Source organism: Centruroides vittatus, unplaced genomic scaffold (genome assembly GCF_030686945.1).
Source record: "Centruroides vittatus isolate TY-2023 unplaced genomic scaffold, ASM3068694v2 contig_3077, whole genome shotgun sequence".
Taxonomy (NCBI): Eukaryota; Metazoa; Arthropoda; class Arachnida; order Scorpiones; family Buthidae; genus Centruroides; species Centruroides vittatus.
Genome location: NW_027121979.1, coordinates 74,079 through 95,861, shown reverse-complemented (window position 1 = coordinate 95,861; position 21,783 = coordinate 74,079). Strand labels below are relative to the sequence as shown.

Sequence of the window (21,783 nt, the reverse complement as noted above, 5' to 3'; positions counted from 1 at the left end):
ATCAAGACGTGATACCAAGAGTGCCACTATTCCCAGATCTGAGTTAACGCGTTGGGAAGCGGAATCCAGGATTTGATATTGTACTTGAGATATAACGTTGTATCAGGAAACGAATTGCTCCTCTTGTAGTAGAGAGTGACTCAAATAATGTAATGGCGCCAACTTCAAGTATGCACCTGCAACATGTTGCGACGTGGAGAGATTTTATCTCTCGCGAGTCAGCGCAAATTCATTCTGGATGGAAAAGGACATAACATTACTCCTGAACATATGGAGCAACTTTTGGTTTCTCGCTGGTTTCAGTAGAGCACATTGTTTTAGAATGTTGAATGTTTACATAATCACTGCAGCCTAAACAATGTTGTTTAAAACGTCGTTAATTAAATTATGTAAACGATTTTATTTAAAAGAATCGAAATAAAAAGTATGCATATTGTTTTCCATATTTATCTATTTTAGGAGCATATTTTTATGAGTGTTTTAAGGTTTTAAATGCAAATAAATCCTCACACTAGTTATAAACAAGAACATAGGTCCATTTTCTACATGTAGCTCTGCTTTTAAATTTTTTAAAAGAGAAGAAATATAAATACATATTTATTTGTTATCCGATGTCCGATAAGTATAACCTTTCCTTGAAATTGAAGTTAGTATGTATTAAAAACAGAATACGCCATATTTATAACATATATTTTCAATTTTTACTGCCTTTCTGAACCTGCTACTCTTAGACAATGCCTGAGTTGTTCGATGCTTTATGGCGTTCTTGTCTATATTACAACCTTCTCATTTTCCTCAAATTATTCTGAGCCATATTCTCCACATTATCGCACAACAACATAAAATAAAATTTATTACAATACTTTCTTTGAAAATCAAATTCATATCTCTTAATATAATACTTATATTTAAAGAATCCATGTTCAAGAACTGTATCAGAGTTATTCTATTTAAAACTTGTGAACAGATATCAATATACTCCGATCTATTTACAATATAAAAATACTTTATCCAGCTTCTCAACACGCATATATTGAAATCAACCAAAGCATCATCTATACTATACACCAGCACCTGGATACGCTCTAAGATTTTCATCCAACTTATAAAGCAGTTCAAATTACAATTTATTTTAATTAACGCAGGTAAACCATCCTTTAAATTAATTTCAATAATTGCTCATTTATTTTGAAAACAGTTTTGTTAGGGTGTTTTCATCTTCCTCCCATCAGAATCTTATAGAGAATCATCTGGTGAAAAGGTTTTCTGTTTGTAAGCCATAAACTCTGCTTATCTGAATAAAAGGTAAAGAATGTAAATTAAGAACACGCCGTAATCCATCACAGCCAGTCAGTCTCCCGACATAAGACTACAGCGTATAATAATCATATAAGATCTTCCAAAAAGAATGCTACCATTTTAAATTACTGTAATTATGTTAATTATTACCCGAGAAGTATGCGATGTACAGTACATCAATCGATAGAGTAAATGTTCGAGTTTCATATACTATCTACATGTAAATATCTTTTTATCTTCTGTCTCCAGGATGCCTCGTAAACAAAAATGGCGACTCTGCAACAGAGATACGTTCATCGAGTTTCAACTGTCATGGATTCATTTGTGCAAATTAATGTCACAATTTATCTGGAATAATTAATTAATAATCTAGAATAATTTATTATTATTGACGTAAAATATTCTCAACAGGTTGTAGAGAAATACTGAAAATAGTATATTTAGTGTTTTAGAATTCTATTAAGAGATAATTACAACAAATCTTCAATAAGAAAATTTACCATTGAAAACAATGATCCGTATTATGAAGTATTGTCTATTTTAATTTAATGGATAGTGGATTACTCTACAACGTTTTAGATCCGGATTTAAAACCGATTTGGACTATGGTGATTATTTATGGAAAATTTAAATAGAAAGCTTCATACTCTAGCCCTTTAGTCAGATAGCATATTTAAATTATTTTGCCGATTATAAATTAGCATGATTGGAAATGTTAGTATGTAAAAAAGAGAGTTCGCTGAAGTTAAAGAGACAAGCTATTTTTCTAGCAAAAAGTATGGGCGATATACTAAGATCGAAAGGAAAACTCCACCATATCTGTCCAAGAGAAGTTTTAACTCTATGTTCACAGTTTTATTTCAGATTTAAAAAAAAAAATCTGGATCTGTTTCCCACGTTATTTCGTTATGGTGAGGTCGATGTATATATTTTCTTATACGTAAACTTTATTGCAAATAAACTTTTACGTTAATAACGACACTCAAGGATGGAGACGTATTTCAGCGAACCAATATTACTTTGCACTTAATTCTAGTCGTTTCATTTTAAGCCACGTCGACTCATTTTACAAATGCTGAATAACAATAAAGAATTATACATAGCGTAATTTTTCATATATAAATGTTTACAGTATTTAAGAAGTTCATACTGAGTGAATCCTCTAGTCTATTCATGAAAGAAACCACGAGAATCTATACATATTCCTATAAATATGTGATAGATGTTATGTTCCTAACATCAAAACTCGGCTTCTAAACCTACAACTATAAAAATTTTATTAAATTTGTGAACACCATCTTTTTAAAAACATGATCTATAAAATGTGTAAAAATTAAAGATCGATATTTAGAGAATGAAGGTTATACTTGAAATTACAGGATAGGAATTGTAAGAGTTTATAATTAAAAAGTAATTTTTATTATATTTTTTTCCTCTTTAAATAAAAATTAATAACGATCCTTTTTACTTCATTCTGATAAATGCTAGAAAAATTTATCTAAGCTATCGGTGCTTAACATTATTACCTCTACACAGTAATAAGTCTTACATAAAGAATCGTGTTATATATCAGGAACGTGATAAAAATAAAAGAGTCTACTGATGTTAGACAAGTCTGAATATTATCCCGCGTTATTCAAACTTAAAATTCATTGAGAAGAGATGTGACTGAAATATGAAATAATTATATAGCGGTTATAAAAATACAAAATTACATCATGCAACTTTTTGAACTTGAATATTAGTCAAGTTCAAGAAAGTCTATCCCCCTTTTTGCTATTGGCTAAGTCTGACTATATCAACTCTATACTGCTATGATAGATTTTCATCTCTCTCTCTCTCTCTCTCCTGTCTAAAAACCTCAGATGATTGCATTTATAATTCACAGACGGTAAGTAATTTCCATTAAAAATCATTCAAAAAATGGTTATCGTTATTTGACTTACTTATTTCAAAATTTATGTGCGTAGTAAATTATATGGCAATGATTTTGTTATTTTTACTCTATTTATAAAATAGGAGATAAGACTGAAAGCTTACTACTCATCTGGGTCGTTGACTCAAGTACTTCTCAGACTCGGAACATATTTTTCTTAATTTTATTGCTGTCTGGGTATATTATCACAGTAGGGAGAAGAAAAAATAAAAGCTAAAGTGATACAGTGTTATAATTCAGTTTGTTTTATACAACATAAGGTAATAATTGATTTAGATAAGACATTTTCTAAAATGATACAATTCATGAAATATTAGTATATAATTCCTCACTAATAAACCAATATTCTCGGTACAAAGGATAATGATTTTTCCTCCTTAATTGTCTTTGTATTTTATAACAATTAAGCGTGTTCGTTGTTAAAAGAGTAAGCTAAATACGAGAAAAGTCATTCAATCTGTGATTATCACCTTATTTTTCTAGCAGGTCGTCTTCCTTTTTTTTACGTCTGTCCGGAGAAGTATCCAGATGTTTTACCACTTGATTGAATTCGAGGCGAAGTTTCCTTCGATACGATTTAATGTTTTATGTTTTGCAGATATAATTATACACTTCTGGATAAGCTGGTTGAAAAATTTTTAATCATGATTCAGCTTAATAAAACTTGCTTCTTCGGATCGCTTATCGTAACCGCTGCTATAGCGCTCGATATAGAAATTAACCTAGATCAGAAAATGGGTAAGTTCAATTAATTTTTTTTTAAATATAAATATCAATAAGAGTTTTATATAAAATATATTATTATCATTACTGTAATTACTTTATATTTCAAAAATTTCTATCATTGATATAAATTGCCTTTTTTGTAGTCTTGTTAAGACTTAATTAGTTTTACAATCGTCTAAAAAAAGTACTAAAAACATTGCTAACCTTGGCATTTTATTTTATTTATTTTTTACGTTTAAATGATTGTTTAGAAGCAAAGAAAGTATTTATTATATAATGTAAGTAACATTGACATTAGAGTAATAACAAAAGAACTTTCTCGTATTTTAGTAAAAGTAATTTTATACTTAAATTAAGGGAAGAAAAACTTAATTCGAATTCTTAATAAAAATAGTAATAGGCTATAGATTATACAGAAGTCAACATCAATTATTTTTAAAAAGTTAAAAAAAATTTGACGTTATAAAAGTTATTATTTACATACATTGACAAAGTTCTATTTGAAATGAAAATTCTGTTTTACTTTTCCTATGCAAATGTAAAATTATGAAATGATTTTAACTGCAATAATCAATTCATTTTATATCGTATTTACTTATGTTAATTTACTTGTCAATGGTAACTCAAGCTGCATTCAAAATAGATACAAACTTAACACGTTCATTTAATAATAAAATACATCTTTTCACGTAAGAACTGGTCAGTCAACTCCAATTTTAAGAATACACGTGATATCCATTGCAGGCGAAGTAGTAGTCGCGCTGTCTGGTTAATGAGGCGTGGGAGTTGGATCATTGTCCTATGACATATGATGTAAATTATCTCTTAACCTAAATAAAGTATTATATAGTAAAATTCGTTTCATTCTATTAATATTTTGCATTCACTTTGTATAATTCAATGTCAATAAGACTACATACTTATCTTTCAGACGATCTTTTATCTTCGTTAAGAAGTCATCGTGTAGTTATTCCCATTGCAATCGATGAAAATCGAGATTTTCTCGGTTATGATCTGAGACAGTCTGAAAAATTATCAGATGCTATATATATTTATTATAAACTAAAGCTAGAAGACAAAACTTATTTTTTAAATTTAACTAAAAATCGTAAATTGATTACTGGCAATTATGTAAAAGAAGTATGGAATAATAATGGAAGGCGAATAATAGAAGATGCAGATTCGAAAGACTGTCATTATCACGGAGAAGTAAATGATGATGAAGAATCTTTCGTAGCTCTCAGCATTTGTGATGGACTGGTAAGTATCTTCCGAATAATAACAAAAATAATTTACTATATAACTGAAAACTTTAATAAGAGAGAGATAATACTAAGCTGCATTGTAATCACGTCCAAGATTAATGACCTCAATTTGACATGTAATCTTCTTCCAGATGGCCAAGGACATGATTCTATATTTGACTCTCATTTTTATTTTATAATTGTGATGCTGTGAATAGTCATTAACCCCTTCTCATTTTCTCTCGTATCGCATGAAATGTTAAAGCATATATAAGTGGCGGTGCAGCTTGATGATGCTAGGAACTTCAGTCGAATTTTTCTTTCTTGTTTTTTAAAAGTAATATATACAAATACTTTCTATATTTTAAAACTTATTTTAAAATTATACATTTTAGCAAGGGATATTTATGATTAATAATCAAGAATATCTGATTGAACCATGGTGGAATCATACGAACAATATTCAGGAAGAAGGTTACCCGCATATTATTTATAGGAAAAGTTCATTTAAACGTCAATATAACTTCACAAAGTGTGGAATTAAACGTACGTGTAAATTCTTTTTATTGCTGTTCTTAATTATAAAGATACGATTCCTAATTATGATATTTTTAGATTCAATTTTAGCAAAAAGAAGAAAAAACCTGAAAAGAATACGGCGATCCACTAGCATAGAGAGATTTGTCGAAACTCTTGTTGTTGTTGATGAGAAAATGGTGGATTATCATGGAAAAGACGTTGAATCGTACGTTTTATGCATTATGAATATTGTAAGTAAATAAAATATTATTTATTTGATAAATTATAAGTAAATATATAAAGTAAAAGATTACTTAAGAAATTTTCATCTAATTGTTTTGTCTCTCTGGAGGTCAGGTTTCTAAACTGTATCGTGATTCATCTCTAGGAAATGCAGTTAATATTGTTGTTACCAAACTGATATTGCTTTCGGAACAACAGGTAATCAAAATTAAAAGGAAAAATTATTTACTTTATCGTTTTTACCATTACATAATTAATTTATCTAAGGAATAAAAACATTCGAAAGTATAGTACAATACATTTAGTATACTTCTATATGCTATTTTCGTATATTTTTAATTTATTCATATATTTTTATGTAGTCTTTTTTGAACGTAAGTCATCACGCAGAAAAGACTCTCAGTTTATTTTGTAAATGGCAAAGAAAGGTAAAGACCAATACAACGAAGCACGATACTGCAGTTCTTATAACAAGGTAAAACGAATTTAAATTCCACTCTACAAATATCATAAGTAACATTTACAATTTTATTTTACTTAATTTTTTTCAATTAGATTTGACATTTGTTTCGATCGAGACGAACCATGCGATACATTAGGTAAATAAGTATTTATTTTAAAAATTCAAATAATCATTATTAATTAGTATACTGTTAAAAATATATTTACAGGTTTAGCTCAAATTTTAGGAATGTGTGAACCAAGTCGTAGTTGTAGTATTACTCAAGATATTGGACTAGCTAGTGGACTAATTGTCGCTCATGAAATAGGCCATAAGTAATCGAATAAATTATATTTAAATTCATTTTTAATGAATAACTCACCCATTCGGTCTTCCAGCAGTTTTGGAATGCAACACGATGGATATGGTAACGATTGTAGTTTTGAAAATATTGGGAAAGGCAACATTATGACTTCTAAACTTTCTCAATTGGGTCATCCCATCACATGGTCTAACTGTAGCAGACAATACATGACAGAATTTTTAAAGTAAGAATTATACAATTTCAGAATAAAAGTATATTATCTTTCTTAAGTTTTATCAATTTTGTTGACAATTATTTAGTTTTTCTTACGTCGTGAAGTTCAGGTCAAGCTGATTGTTTGCTGAACAGACCGCCTATCCACGAATATAATTATAACGAAGCATTGCCTGGATTCCAATACAGTGCAGAAGAACAGTGTAAATCCCAATATGGACCAGATTCGACACCTTGTTATAATTATCCTAAAGTAAGAGATATTTTTAAATAAATTACAAAATAAAGGTTTTAATAGTAAGTTTTATCAATTTATTTTATAGACAATATGCCGTTATTTGTGGTGCACAAAACTAAACGGAGAATGCATTACGAATAAAATACCTGTGCTTGATGGAACCGAATGTATTATGGGTGATTCAATTGATGGAGTAAGTTGGATATTATAAATTAAAAGTTAACAGAAATAGGATTCTAAATAGTTCTAATAGCAAAAAAATAAAAATTATTGTATATCAAATAAAGTTATAATATAATAATATATATTATACATTTTCAGTTTTGTTACGATGGAGAATGCATGCCCAATAATACAAAACTGGAAAGTGTTGATGGCAATTGGTCGCCGTGGACGGAATGGAGTACTTGCTCTAGAACTTGTGGAGGAGGAATCGAATCTTCAAGAAGATACTGTGATAACCCAAGGTAACTTTGTAATTTATAACCCCTTTTATTCCATCAAATATTGTTATTATATAAAATATCGATTATTTGTTGTCTGTGTAGTCCAATGTATGGTGGAAAATTTTGTACTGGAGAAAGAATGAGATATCGTTCGTGCAATATATTGGTATTGTTCTTTCTTCTTTATTGGTAATTATTTAAAATAAAGCTATACTGCTAATTATAATATAATTATTAGTAAATATATTAATATTTTTAGATATTTCTTTCTTTCTTTTTTTAGGATTGCCCAATCGATTCACATGATTTTCGCCATGTTCAATGTTCTAAATTCAACAATATTCCTTTCAGAGGGAAATTTTATGAATGGACACCTTATCCGGGAGGTATTTACAATTCTATTGAGTCTTTATGACTTTATTAAGTGCATATATAAAATAAATAAGAATATTTTCTTATTTATATTATTTATTTCAGCTCAGGCAAAATCGTGCTCTCTTTATTGCCAAGCCACAGGTTATGATTTTTATGTCGAAAGAGCAACGAAGGTCATAGATGGAACGAAATGTTCACATAGCATGAATGTGTGTATCGAAGGACAATGCAAGGTAATTTATTTTTATTTATAATTCACTAAATAATATATATAAAATGCATTTTATTAATAGCATGTAGGTTGTGATCGTATTTTGGGTTCGAATGCATCCGAAGACAAATGCAGAGTTTGCGAAGGCGATGGTAGTACGTGTAAAACAAATCGAGGAGAATTTACAGACTTGTTAGATGAAAAAATTGGTGGTAAGCATCACAGTTCAAACAACTTGAAGATTTCAAAATTGTAATTGTAAATAATACTTTTAAATGATACTAGAATATGAAGAAGTTGTAAAAATACCAAAAAATTCTGTTTGGATTTTTGTATCAGAAAAGCATCCTTCAGCCAATTTTTTAGGTATAATTTTTAATCTTTTTAATAAATTACAGTTGGACAAATATACATTTATATCTATTTACAGCACTTAAAAGCTCAGAGGGTAAAATTCTCATCAATGGCAAAAGCGTAATACATTGGCCAAAAATATTTAATGTAGCAGGGACAAAATTCCATTACATGAGACCAAAATATCATTTGGAATATATTCATGCTTTAGGGCCGACTTCAGAAGATGTTATTGTTACTGTAAGAATTTTATTATATAATAAACGAGCATTAAATATACTGTAAATATAATTTTTCTTTTGATAATGTAATATATTCTTTCTGAATTCCAGTTGCTTCTCCAAGAACCAAATAAAGGAATTAGATATATATTTAATACTCCAGTAGATCCTCCTCGAGGGAAAATCATTTATAGATGGATACATTTACCATGGTCCGAATGTTCTAAAACTTGTGCAAAAGGTTCCATTTTTTACATTATCTTATTACGAAAACAAATCAATTCAATTATTAAGTTTATTTTTCTTAATAGCTGATAAAAAATTTAACTTATACACTTATTTCGATTAATAGGTATATCAATTGCTAAAATTGCGTGTGTTCAAGAAAATAGTAAATTACAAGCTCCAGAAAAATTATGTCATGGATATAAACCGTCTGATAGAAGTAGATACTGCAATAGAGATCCATGTCCACCAAAGTATGTTACGAGTTTATTTATATTTTATTTAATTTTGAATATTTAAATAACTCATAACTTATTTTTAATTGATGTGAAACTGAAGATGGAAAATTGAACCTTGGAGTGAATGTTCAAAAAGTTGTGGTGGTGGTTATAAAATACGAAACGTTTTATGCACACGAGAAATAGAAGCTTTGAAAGAACAAACTGTAAATGAAACTCTATGTTTAGAAAGTAGGCCTGAAAACCTTACTACTTGCAATGAATCTCCATGCCCAAATGTATGGTACACTGGCAGGTGGTCTAAGGTAAGAGATTTAAATATTGTATAAAGAATCATATATGTATTTAGTCTACAATATTAAATTAACAACATATTCAAATTTCAAAAAATAAAATATAATTTGTCTAATATTTTTTTTAGTTTTGCCTGATTATGATTTTATTGTCACTTTCATACAGTGTCGACCTTGTGGAATGAGTAAGCGAAATCGCACAGTATTATGTATGAATAGTAACATGACAAGAGAACTTAATCCAAGTGAATGCCCAGGAGAGAAACCTTCCATAATTTCAGAATGCCCGAAATCTTTATGTATATCCAACCGATGGTTCAAAAGTTCTTGGGGAAAGGTAAGAAAAATACATAGTTATTTATTTTAAAATAACAATATCGTATAACCTTGTTATTTGTCTAGTGCAATGTGACTTGCGGACATGGTTTCCAAATGCGAATGGTGGAATGCCGTTCATTAAAGGGAGAACCCAGCGATCTATGTTTAGAAAATACAAAACCGTCCATTTTAAGAGCATGTTACATCCCTTGTAAGAAAGAAGGTATTGATAGATATGGTATTATATTTTATTTCTTTAAAATGTTTTTATTTATTTATCTTATCAATTGTTAATATTTCAGAATGTACAGATGCCAATAAAGTAGGATATTGTCAACTGGTAGTAAAATTACAATTTTGCAATCGACATTACTTTAGTAAAATGTGTTGTAAGTCCTGTTCTCAAAAAAACGCATCCAATAATTTATAAGAAAGTCGATTTTTTCATGTTGTATTAAAAATGCAAATCAAATAAATTAGAATGTTCACTTTCTTTAAAATTAGTAATTATTTATAACTTTGATAAAGAAAATTAACATTTAATTTTCAAATTAAAAATATTATTATTACATTTTCTAGATTTATAATTTAAAAAAAATTAATTTTTATAAATTTAAACAATAAATAGAATATATATATATATATATATTTTTTTTTTAATATCAATACTATATACAGTATATACAAACTTTGTATTGTGAATTTAATTTTTTCAAACACCAGAGGGCGATACTTTCTAGTAATTTTATATGAGGAATAAATAATTTAAATTTCCACAGTGCATGTAATAAACAAATAAAGATACTAAAATTTGTGAATAAAAAATAATATATAATACAGAGATTGGATTTTTCATAAGGTTATCAGCATATAGGCTATATTAGAACCTCTTTTGCCAATTAACAAGTTTGATAAGATAGAACCATTCGGCTTTATTATACACAGGAGTTACTACTAACTGATTTGATAGGCTTAAGCTGGATTTAAGTTTTTGTGTATAGCATCAGCGTGCAGCAAAATGACGTCAATTCATGTAACTCGATCTCGTGATTAATTAAGGAAGGAAGATGGACATAAGTGGGAATCTGTAGGTGTGCAATTTGAAAAATCTATTATTTTACAATTACACATATGATATTATATGCTACAAATGAAAACTTTATTTTTAAGACTTATATATATATTATATCGTTATAACATAATTTTTGATTTAGCAAAAAGGAAGTTCTTATAGAACAGGTAGCTACTAGCTACCAAGAAATATGAAAACTGAAAGCCTACAGAGAATAGTGTTTTGTTTCACTGCAAATTTACGAGGGTTACTCTGAAAGTTTTGCAATACAAGAAAACCATCCATGATGATATAAAATGTTTATTTATTTTTTAAATAATAAACTTCATCTGACACATTGTGCTTAAACAAATTTCACTAATCTCTCTTAATCTAAGTGAGACAGGCTCTGTTTCTAATAGTAACAATGGAACTTTCAAGAGAAGCACTTCATGCAATCATTTACTATGATCTTTGTCAACACAAAGATCACAGTAAATGATTGCATGGACTGAATGACAAAGACTGTTATGAACGATTGAAATTGGCTGGAGATGATGCCTTATCCTTTACTACTGTGTTCAGGTGGTACAAAAGAATTTCAAAAGGGTCGTACTTCCTTCAACGATGAACCACGTGAAGGGCGATCACGAACAGTAGTGACTCCTGAAAATGTAACTGCTGTCCAAAAGAATATTATCGCAGAAGACCAAAGATGTACAGTACCTATGAAACGATACAGGAGAGACTACAGATTGGACCCTCTGCAGTTGCAGACATTCTCCGTAAAGAGTTACGGTTTTAAAACGTAGTGTCTCGATAGATTCCTCATAAGTTGACATTCAAAAGTCAAAGCGTATCGGGATCTCTAAAAAATTCTGGAAATTTTGAACTAAGATAGACACCAGATTATTTCCAAGATTGTCACAGGTGATGAGACACATACCATTTTGTGATTGTTCCACGCGTCAATAAAGCCGGGTATGGATCCATAAAGATGATCTAATTCCATCAACTGTGAAAAGGCAGAGAGCAATAAAACAGTCATTTTTTCTGTTCTTTCCGTTGCATTAATCTGGTGAAAGCGATTAATCTTGAAGAACAGAAGACAGCAGCAACTAATTGGTTCACTACAGTTTGTTTTCCTAAAATTCTGGAGTCACTGAAATTCCAGTATAATTTTGCATCATGATAATGCTTTATCACACACCGTCAAGCATACCGTTGATTTTCTTCAATTGAACATCAACCATATTTATCAGATTTGGTAATGTATGACTTCTGGCTATTTTTTAATCTTATAAAACATTTGAACTGTCGCAAATTTAACACATGGGATGAAATCCAAGCTTCTGTGACAGAGTAATCTGAAATAATTCCAGAAAATGAGTGGCGTCATGCTTTTGATCTTTGGAAGGAGTGACTACATAAGTGCATTTTAACCAGATGAGAGTACTTTAAACATAAATAAAACTATTTTGTTTCAGGCCTTAGTTTTCCTGTATTGCAAAGCTTTCAGAGTCAATAGTATAAATTTATCCTTGAAGAAATGTTTGAAATGTAATGCCCCACCATGTATTGTGGTTTATCCAGTACATTTGATCAAACAATCTAGAAAAAAGTCATTCCATCGCATTATACCTTCTTCACCAAAAACAGTAAGTTTTTAAATTTAATGAAATCAATATTTGAACACTAAAAAATTAAGTTCTACTTACAAAATAAAATATTAACATTTCTAATGCTATATTTCGTATCAAATTTGAGAAACGTACTTGATAAATGAATACTCCAAATTACAACTTTTACATTTATTTTCATTACATAATAATAAAACTGAAATTAAATTATGTTGTTATAAATCATTAAAAAGTAATTTAAGATTTTATTTAAATGCTATTAATTTTTATGGTGTCAGCACAGGCTAACAATAACACAGGTTTTGAATAATTATAGAGTGTTCTTAGATAAAAAGAACAATTAAGAACATTTTACTAATAAAAAATAAATCAAGCTATCGTGCTAATCGTTTGATTCTATGCTGGGTGAACAGAGTAACTATTGTTGTATATATCAGTACAGTTTTTTTTTTCTAATTTGCATTTTATATTGTGGAAGTTTTAATAAGATTGTTTCTAATGAGAATTTCTTACGGTTTCTTATTACGGGCTAGAAGGCTATATTGGGATCCAAGTAAGGTATCCACATCAATCAGATTGATTGTAATTTATTTATTGCATGAAAACACAATTTTATTTAGATGATGGAAGAGCAAATTACAAAACAACGTGACAGATGGTCTAAATTTTAAATTTCTGTTGTTTCTAACCAGAATTGGTTATTATTATTTTTTAAAGTGAAAATTGAATGTATTTTAGGAATGATGACGGTTTTGGTTTGATTCTTAAGAAATAAATGTTTATTTTAATTATAATTTGTGTTAATTACGATATTTTATAAGTAGGCCATAAAATACACGAGTTCCAAATATGGCCTAATGTACACTTTTTCGAAAATGTTTTATTTTTGATAACTTTAATGCAGTAGTCAGATGTTAATTATTTCAGTGACACATTAATAGTTGTTTTGACGAATGATGCATAGAATTTTTTTTGGTTCAGTTTCTTATAAAAAATATCAAGATTCAGCTAGGTTCTGGTAGACCATATACGTTATATATAAAAACGTTCAATTTTATTCGTATATTATATCAAGCAATCAGTTACTATAAACGTATACAGGTATACCTCGAGTTACGTCGTTATCGATTATACGTCGTTTGTCAAAAAAGTATATGGAAAAATAAAAATCATTTTATTCGACTTTACATCCGTCCGCCACAAATATTTAAGTCGTAATATCACTAGAAAAGAGTTAAAAGCACATAAAATCATATTAAAATATGTACATTTACAGTAAATGTTAATATAATCATCATAAATCCTAGAGAACGAAACAAGAAAACATCTGTATTTCTGTGTTGTCGTCTTATTTAGCGGTCTTTAAGTGCTCATTATTGGCATTTTCCACCGTAGTTTCTACTTACGTCGTAACTACACAAGTAAATTCGACTTACGTCGCCTCTCCTGGAACCAATTACCGATGTAAGGCGAGGTATACCTGTATTCAAAGGCAAATAATATATTTTCTCCAAACTGTACTTAAGGATATTTTGTAAAAATAGACAAATTACATTACAGTATCTTCAAGTCGAATCTTGTACTATGATATACTTTATGCACAAAACTACAAGACCGCATTCTAAACACAATCATGTATATACAGTTTGGACTCTGAAAGTTTTGCAATACAAGAAAACAATAAGGCCTGAAAAATTTTTATTTAATTAATTTTTATTTATATCCAAAGTATTCTCATCTGGTTAAAATGCACTTATGTAGTCACTCCTTCCAAAGATCAAAAGCATGACGCCACTCATTTTCTGGAATTATTTCATATTACTCTGTCACAGAAGCTTGGATTTCATCCCATGTGTTAAATTTGCGACCGTTCAAATGTTTTATAAGATTAAAAAAATAGCCATAAGTCATACATTGCCAAATCTGATAAATATGGTTGATGTTCAATTGAAGGAAATCAACGGTATGCTTGACGGTGTGTGATAAAGCATTATCATGATGCAAAATTATACTGGAATTTCAGGAAAACAAACTGTAGTGAACCAATTAGTTGCTGCTGTCTTCTGTTCTTCAAGATTAATCGCTTTCACCAGATTAATGCAACGGAAAGAACAGAAAAAATGACTGTTTTATTGCTCTCTGCCTTTTCACAGTTGATGGAATTAGATCATCTTTATGGATCCATACCCGGCTTTATTGACGCGTGGAACAATCACAAAATGGTATGTGTCTCATCACCTGTGACAATCTTGGAAATAATCTGGTGTCTATCTTAGTTCAAAATTTCCAGAATTTTTTTAGAGATCCCGATACGCTTTGACTTTTGAATGTCAACTTATGAGGAATCTATCGAGACACTACGTTTTAAAACCGTAACTCTTTACGGAGAATGTCTGCAACTGCAGAGGGTCCAATCTGTAGTCTCTCCTGTATCGTTTCATAGGTACTGTACATCTTTGGTCTTCTGCGATCATATTCTTCTCCAGCCAATTTCAATCGTTCATAGAAGTCTTTGTCATTTAGTCCAACACAAAGATCATAGTAAATGATTGCATGACGTGCTTTTCTAGAAAATTCCATTGTTACTATTAGTAACAGAGCCTGTCTCACTTAGATTAAGAGATTAGTGAAATTTGTTTAAGCACAATGTGTCATATGAAGTTTATTATTAAAAAAAATAAACAAACACTTTATATGATCTTGGATGGTTTTCTTGTATTGCAAAACTTTCAAAGTTACCCCCGTATTAACGTACCGGTATATATAACGAGCAAATATCGTCACAATGCCGACTGAAATTTTTAATCGTATTTTTAACTTAAAACATATGCTCTCCGCCTCATATTAGTACTGTAGTGGCTTGCCCCTGTACATCATTATTTCCTTTAGTAGTGGAGTGCCAGTCATCTAACTCCTTTCAGGGGGAAATTCTTGAATTAAAATGACATGACTTATTGTTTAACCGGTAGTTCGTATACAGTTTATCAGGGACTTCTGCCCTTATGGTTTCCATAGCTGATCTCGTCTTTCATCTATGTAACTTCGTTATCGAGATTAAGGAATGACAGGCGGACAGACAATTGACAGACGAGTGGGAATTTATAGTTCTACATTTTTTTTTTTTTTTTTTTCAAATTGCAGCCCAATGAAAAATATAAATCATAAATAATAAATATTATAAAAATTACGTCCAATGGCTGAAGTCGTATATAAAACTTTCCAGTATAACTTATTGCTATTGTTACAGATCTTATTCAAGAAATGAGATCTAATTAATGAAAGCATTTTCTGAATTAATGAAACAGTCATAAGTAATGTTAAATATAATAAAATTTGGTTTTTTGTAGATGACGCCAAAAACCTTCCTCCTGTGTTTTGTTGTTTTTGTCGGAACAGATTTCTAATGTGGCTCTCCATCTGTATACGTCGGGAATCATTGTGGATAGTGTCATGCGGCATGACACTATCCAAGATTGTATTCGGGGTCCCCGACGTATACAGATGGAGAGCCACATTAGAAATCTGTTCCGACAAAAACAACAAAACACAGGAGGAAGGTTTTTGGCGTCATCTACAAAAAACCAAAAACTGGCTGAAGAGGGAACGAATCATTGTATAATAAAATTTCGATCCACTTAATCAAATACGTCAAAGCAGAATAACTAATTAATTAAAACTATTATTTATTATATCAAACTAGTCAACAAAAATATAAAACCAACTTCCAGTAACAGATATACTAAAAATATAGACAAACAAAAGATTATGTAAAGTGAAAGTAAATACTCTGTATATAACAAATGACATATAAATTTAAAAAAAAAGTAAAGTTTAAGATATATTTGCATTAACTCAAGAAAAATGGTTGATCCCCACACTGGTAAAACTCTTCCGACGAAGACATTAAAAACTATAAAAGAATAACGATCACAGAGTGATATATGAAGTTACAGAAGAAAAGTTTCATCCTAAAATCTTTGACAAATTGCCAGATTCTTCAAATTTTTCTTTATACGTATTTCGAAAGATTGTCGAAAATTATACTGAAATCAAAAAGACTGAACAAATAGAATGGAAAAAATCAAATAAAAAAAAGCGTGTAGGTATAAAGCTAATTGAAAATGAGTGTTTTTAATATTACGTTATTGGTCCTTCAGTTATATATTATTGAATTTTTATATAATTTAAATCACTGGATGCGATTTCGCTTCAAGTGGCGCTTTCTTGGAATCAATTAATTGCGTATTTCATTATTCGTATATAAATATACGAATAATGAAATACTGTATAGAGTTTTGAATAAAAAAGAATTATCGCTCATTATTTAAACCCCGACTTTTCTTATTATTTTAATTTTGGATAAATGCTAAAACTGTATTTATTTATTTTTACGTTTATTATATTTAGCATATTCAGTAGTGTATAGTGTTTATAACAATGAATTGGAAAATATCTCATTTAGCACTAATCTTTAATTAAATATGAATGTGTTAAAATTTAAAGACTATAATATTCTAAATGCAATCATTCAATATAAAATAAATTAAAAACAAATTAAAACAATAATACACATATCCAAGCTATACTAGGCTGCACACCGTGAATTAATTAAAAACAAATCATCACAGTTTAAAACTTTGTCGTATGTAAATTTGTTTACATATTTATAGAAAAGCATTATCAATTTCTTGTATATTTTATTTACATATTATATTATAAATAATAATTAATAATTATAAGCAATTATAAATACAGTCAAACCTGTTTTTATGCGGGGGATAGGGACCGCATAAAAGAAAATGCATAAAAAAAATCGCGCGAAACTTCACGAGTGGCTAATAAAAATAGTTTTCGCAACACAATTATAAAAATATTTTTTATGCGGTGAATAGGGACCGCATAAAAAAGTCTCACGTAGAAAATAACTCGAAACCGTACGAAATAACTAGGAATTGCTTTTTTAACTCCTTGGGCCTTTTTCTGCAACACCTAATGGGGAAAAAATCCTCTAAGAATTTTAATTTTTATAATAATTAATTATTTCCACTTAAATACGAATCTAACATTAAAAAGTTAAAAATAATCGTTAAATAATGATTTTATTTGATAAATATAGCTGCAGGAAGTGTTATTTCATTTAACAAGGCGTGATATTTCACACCTGCAGTCTAAAGCTGGAGGGGAGCTAACTTACCTCATCTGTTCAAATATAACATAATATTTATGGTTTTTATGCTATTAAAATAAGAGGGGACCGAAATAAACGTATGAGAAAAAAATTTTATTGAATAAAAAATGAAAAAACCTGCTGCTGTCATAGAAAACAACCAATAGAGTTTTTAAAAAATTTTACAGGAGTCAATTATGTTCCAATTTGATTGAAATTTTCATATACCGCACAAAAAAAATCGCACAAAACAAGTCGCACAAATAAAAATCGCACAGAAAAAGACCGCACAAAAACAGGTTTGACTGTAAATAAACACAAAGAATGCGATATTAAAACTATCGTTTAAAATAACAAAAACATTGATTAGAAAATTTCTATGCATTTTCTTAATCATAAATTTAATAATAATTAAAATAATGTTTCTATTATGCTTCAAGGTTGTTAATTTGGTGATACGCGATACAGATTTAAATACACATTAATTTTTTCAATAAAAAAAAACAATAAATAGTCTTTTGTTCATTGGAGAAACGTGACACCTTGACAACAGTTCAACAGTTGTCAGAGAAAATTTTCTATTTGATGGCTATGTGAATTCATATACTTTAAATGGTGAAATTAAATCACGAATCATACATTAATTACAGTTCATTAGTAGTTAGAAAAACTAGATATAAATTCGTCTTCTATTTGAGAATATCATTTTCCACTTAGTAAACTTCAATGCATTCATTATTTTATACGTTGTCAATGTATTCAATTATCTAAACAATTCGTTTCTTGCGAAATTTCTTTCGTTAAAGGAATGACTTTTAATACTCTATTTGATCAATAAATTCCATGAATGGAATTCTATCTTTGAACTAATTTTAATATTTGTAATATGCCTCCTATTTCTTTATTCTTTCAACTCTAGGTATCTTGTAAAAAACTATATTTTTTTCAATAATGTAAGTAATAATATCAATTATAAGATAATAATAGGCATCAAGTCTACAGTATAAAATTATTGACGTTTGATAATAGGATTATCATTATAAAGATACCTGCAAAAAGAATTTTTTATAGAATTGATTTAACATTGTTAATTTTTCATTATTTTAAATAAGAGCAATAGTCTTTACACTTTGTATTATGTCTATTTAGTCCTTCTCTTTCTTAGAAATGGAATCAATATAAAATTTCATAGTATAAAATTTCAAACTGAAACCTTTTTTATGCCGTAGAAATGAAGAAACAAATATTTTCATCAGTTATTTAAAAATAATATGAAATAAGTTCGATTCTGAATTTCATAATGAAACTTAATTTTGATTTTTAGAAAAGATAAAAATTATTTAATTTATAAATTGAAAAAAACTCCATTTAGAAGTTTCTATTCTTTCATAATATTCATGCACTTATACACATTACATTATTTATTTTATTTGTATCAAATTTTTAATTACGCTACAATCTGAAAAAATTGTAGACTAGTTATGCAACGAATATTTGGTTACTATTCGTCGCAACATTATTGTAGACCTATTGTCATTTGTCTGTCTGTCATTCCTTAATCTCGAGAACGGTGTTAGATAGATGAAAGACGAGACGAAATATGTAAAGCTTAGAGGTAGAAAGCCTTGATTAACTGTATAAAAACTTCCGATTTGCACCGAAAATTATGTTATTTTAATTCAAAAATTTTCTCGTGAATTGAGTTAAAGATGACTTTCTTGCTAATAGGAAAAGTATGATGTACAGGGGCAAGCCACTACTAAAATATTGAGAACATTGTGATGCAAATTCATTATTTATAGAATATCCACGTCATTAATTAATTAAGTTACTGTTAATGATTTAAAAAGTAAATTTTGTATTCATTTTGTCCGTGTAAGTGACAAGCCATTCACTTTCTTGAAATTCTTGAAATAAAAAACTTAACAATTCAATAAGGGTGATACAGAGAACAGTTGAAACTCTATGATATTTTTATAAAATTTCGAATTTTTTGCTAATTAATTCACAGAATATAACTTTTTAAAGACATATAAAATTTATAACAATGACATAGCTAAATATACAATAACTACAACACGTAAATTCATTAAATGGTACTTTATATTTAATATCTCGTATGTCAAGTTGATCGCGATTGCTTGTAATAAGTAAAAATTCGGATAAGAAGAATTTCGAAAAATTCTCAAGGAAATAAATGACACAAGAACTTATATTCTACATAAATGTTATTGTTCGGCTTTCAATTAAGTAATCAATGACTTTCTTTATATGAACATTAATAGACGATCAGCCTTCGCACGGCTCGCCAATTTTTATTATAAGTAGATCAACAGGAGCAATGTCATTGTATTGTTCTACATATTTAAAAAGTTTAGGTAGCACGCTTTCTAAATAACTAATTTTCAAGTTTTTTGGAAGGCGAATCATCTTTATTACTGAAGCATTTTGTTATTATAATTAACGAGTTCATTATCATTTAAAATATGAAAAATCAGCTTTTTCTTTTCAATTATTTATCGTCCGATAAACTTTAATATCTTAGATTCCTTTATTTTCTTTAATAACCAAATGAAGGAACAAAAGTAACTATTAATTTCAAAAATTTTGTATAAACTTATTAATATTAATTTAATCTTGAAATTTTCACCTAGTCCTACATTTAAATAATAACTTTTCCAATTGTCCAACTGAAGGTCGTATTAAAGAAAAACTTGACCCAGAAATATTGAAACTTAACCTCCTGACCTTTTCTGATGTCAATGAGCGTAGTCAATAACGACTTCACCAACGCCTTTTTTGTTGTTTTTTTTCCCCTCTCATCACGAAGTTATGTTTACATAAAATATTTCTTAATCTTTTTGCGTAAAAAGTTGAATTCTTTATAACCTTCATAAATAATACAATGGGTCCATGACGCACAATTTTGCCTTACAGCAAATGCTGTAAACAAATCCTTATATATATATATATATATATATTATAAATACGAATTAATGAAATGAGCATGTATAATCTATATCTTAAATTAATAAGATTATATTTTATGACTTCGATGATGTCATAAAATTTTGCCAGCTTATTAACTATATACATCGATAAGTATATAGTAATTTGATATATTATTTTTCTTAATTTAAAAAAATGACATTTCGTACGAATCGCAAGCATAATTTATGAGTTATTTATGCATTCTTTATGTAAAATAACACTTACTATAATGGTAAATATTGATTTTAATATCTGATATACGACAGGACGAGTGAATGACGAAAAATTTGTATATATTTATATTTATATATATTTTAATTAAAAATGTATCATAAACTTTAAATTTGCTTAACTTTATAAAGTTAGTTTTTAAATTTACAACAGTAATTTATTCTATAAAGATAGGAAAAAAATTCACGATCAATATATTTTAAGTTTATTAAATCAGTAGATTCCTGGAAATAAAATAATGAAAAAAAGTTTAATTTTTAAACTGTTATTTTAATTAAAAATTTTTTAATAGATTTTTTTTTACATTTATAGTTAAAAAAATGTACGTGTATTATGGCCAAGGATAGGCCAAGGCATGATTACTCTTGAAGTGTGTTGATTATTTTGCCACCACGAAGGGCGGTCAAGGAGCAAGATTGACTTATAAGAAAAATGTTATAAAGGTCGTGCAACGAACAAAACTTTTTATTTTAAGATTAATCATTATAATTTATTTAAATATAAAATATTAATAGTTATTTTACTATTTTAATTTAAGACTCGTATAATACCGAAGATTATATATATATAATATGAAATTTTCAATTCTATCCTCACTTTAAGGGTCAATCTCGATAGTTTTTTTCCTCTCTTTGAACTTTATAATAATTTTCAGATTAGATAAATTAAGAATTAAAACATTTTTTTCGCTCGATAAAGCCAGTCAAATATTTCAATATTCAAATAAACGGATAGTCGTTTTTGATTACAGAAAAAACAATTAAGACATTATCTTTTTGTATATATTCTGTAGGCTTAAACCTTCGTTAAATGAAAATGTCATTGCACATCTATTT

The 21,783-nt window shown here is 28.5% G+C and overlaps 2 protein-coding genes and 2 long non-coding RNA genes across 4 annotated transcripts in view; 2 read left to right on the top strand and 2 right to left on the bottom strand.

Moving 5' to 3' along the window:
- Positions 1 to 1,207: 1,207 nt before the first annotated feature.
- Positions 1,208 to 3,954, bottom strand: LOC136973035 (uncharacterized). The gene is made up of 3 exons (XR_010880432.1): positions 3,706 to 3,954; positions 1,450 to 1,575; positions 1,208 to 1,286 (listed from the first exon to the last, which is right to left on the bottom strand). It is a non-coding gene; the product is annotated as an uncharacterized lncRNA (long non-coding RNA).
- A 647-nt stretch (positions 3,955 to 4,601) lies between these two features.
- LOC136973034 (uncharacterized) lies at positions 4,602 to 7,191 on the bottom strand. The gene is made up of 3 exons (XR_010880431.1): positions 7,044 to 7,191; positions 6,792 to 6,924; positions 4,602 to 4,985 (listed from the first exon to the last, which is right to left on the bottom strand). It is a non-coding gene; the product is annotated as an uncharacterized lncRNA (long non-coding RNA).
- Positions 7,192 to 7,357: 166 nt separating this feature from the next.
- LOC136973023 (A disintegrin and metalloproteinase with thrombospondin motifs 6-like) lies at positions 7,358 to 10,297 on the top strand. Its single transcript, XM_067267709.1, has 14 exons — positions 7,358 to 7,378; positions 7,507 to 7,652; positions 7,734 to 7,797; positions 7,915 to 8,017; positions 8,109 to 8,239; positions 8,300 to 8,429; positions 8,503 to 8,583; positions 8,648 to 8,811; positions 8,904 to 9,033; positions 9,145 to 9,271; positions 9,357 to 9,561; positions 9,716 to 9,886; positions 9,952 to 10,090; positions 10,170 to 10,297. The coding sequence occupies exons 1-14, from the start codon at positions 7,358 to 7,360 to the stop codon at positions 10,295 to 10,297; spliced, it is 1,740 nt and encodes a 579-aa protein (XP_067123810.1).
- Positions 10,298 to 12,451: 2,154 nt separating this feature from the next.
- The window catches only part of LOC136973031 (uncharacterized), a 39,882-nt gene continuing 30,550 nt past the window's right edge, over positions 12,452 to 21,783 (top strand). The window contains exon 1 of the mRNA XM_067267716.1: positions 12,452 to 12,576. The gene's annotated coding sequence lies outside the window, so the exon portion shown is untranslated. The remainder of the gene's footprint in view (positions 12,577 to 21,783) is intronic.

Bases quoted from the DNA above. Each gene is read 5' to 3' on its own strand.
- LOC136973023 (XM_067267709.1), top strand. From the start codon at position 7,358: ATGGGTGATTCAATTGATGGA. The intron at 7,653-7,733 runs GTAACTTTGTAA...TTGTCTGTGTAG, and splicing joins AGATACTGTGATAACCCAAG to TCCAATGTATGGTGGAAAAT. The intron at 8,240-8,299 runs GTAATTTATTTT...TTTTATTAATAG, and splicing joins GTATCGAAGGACAATGCAAG to CATGTAGGTTGTGATCGTAT.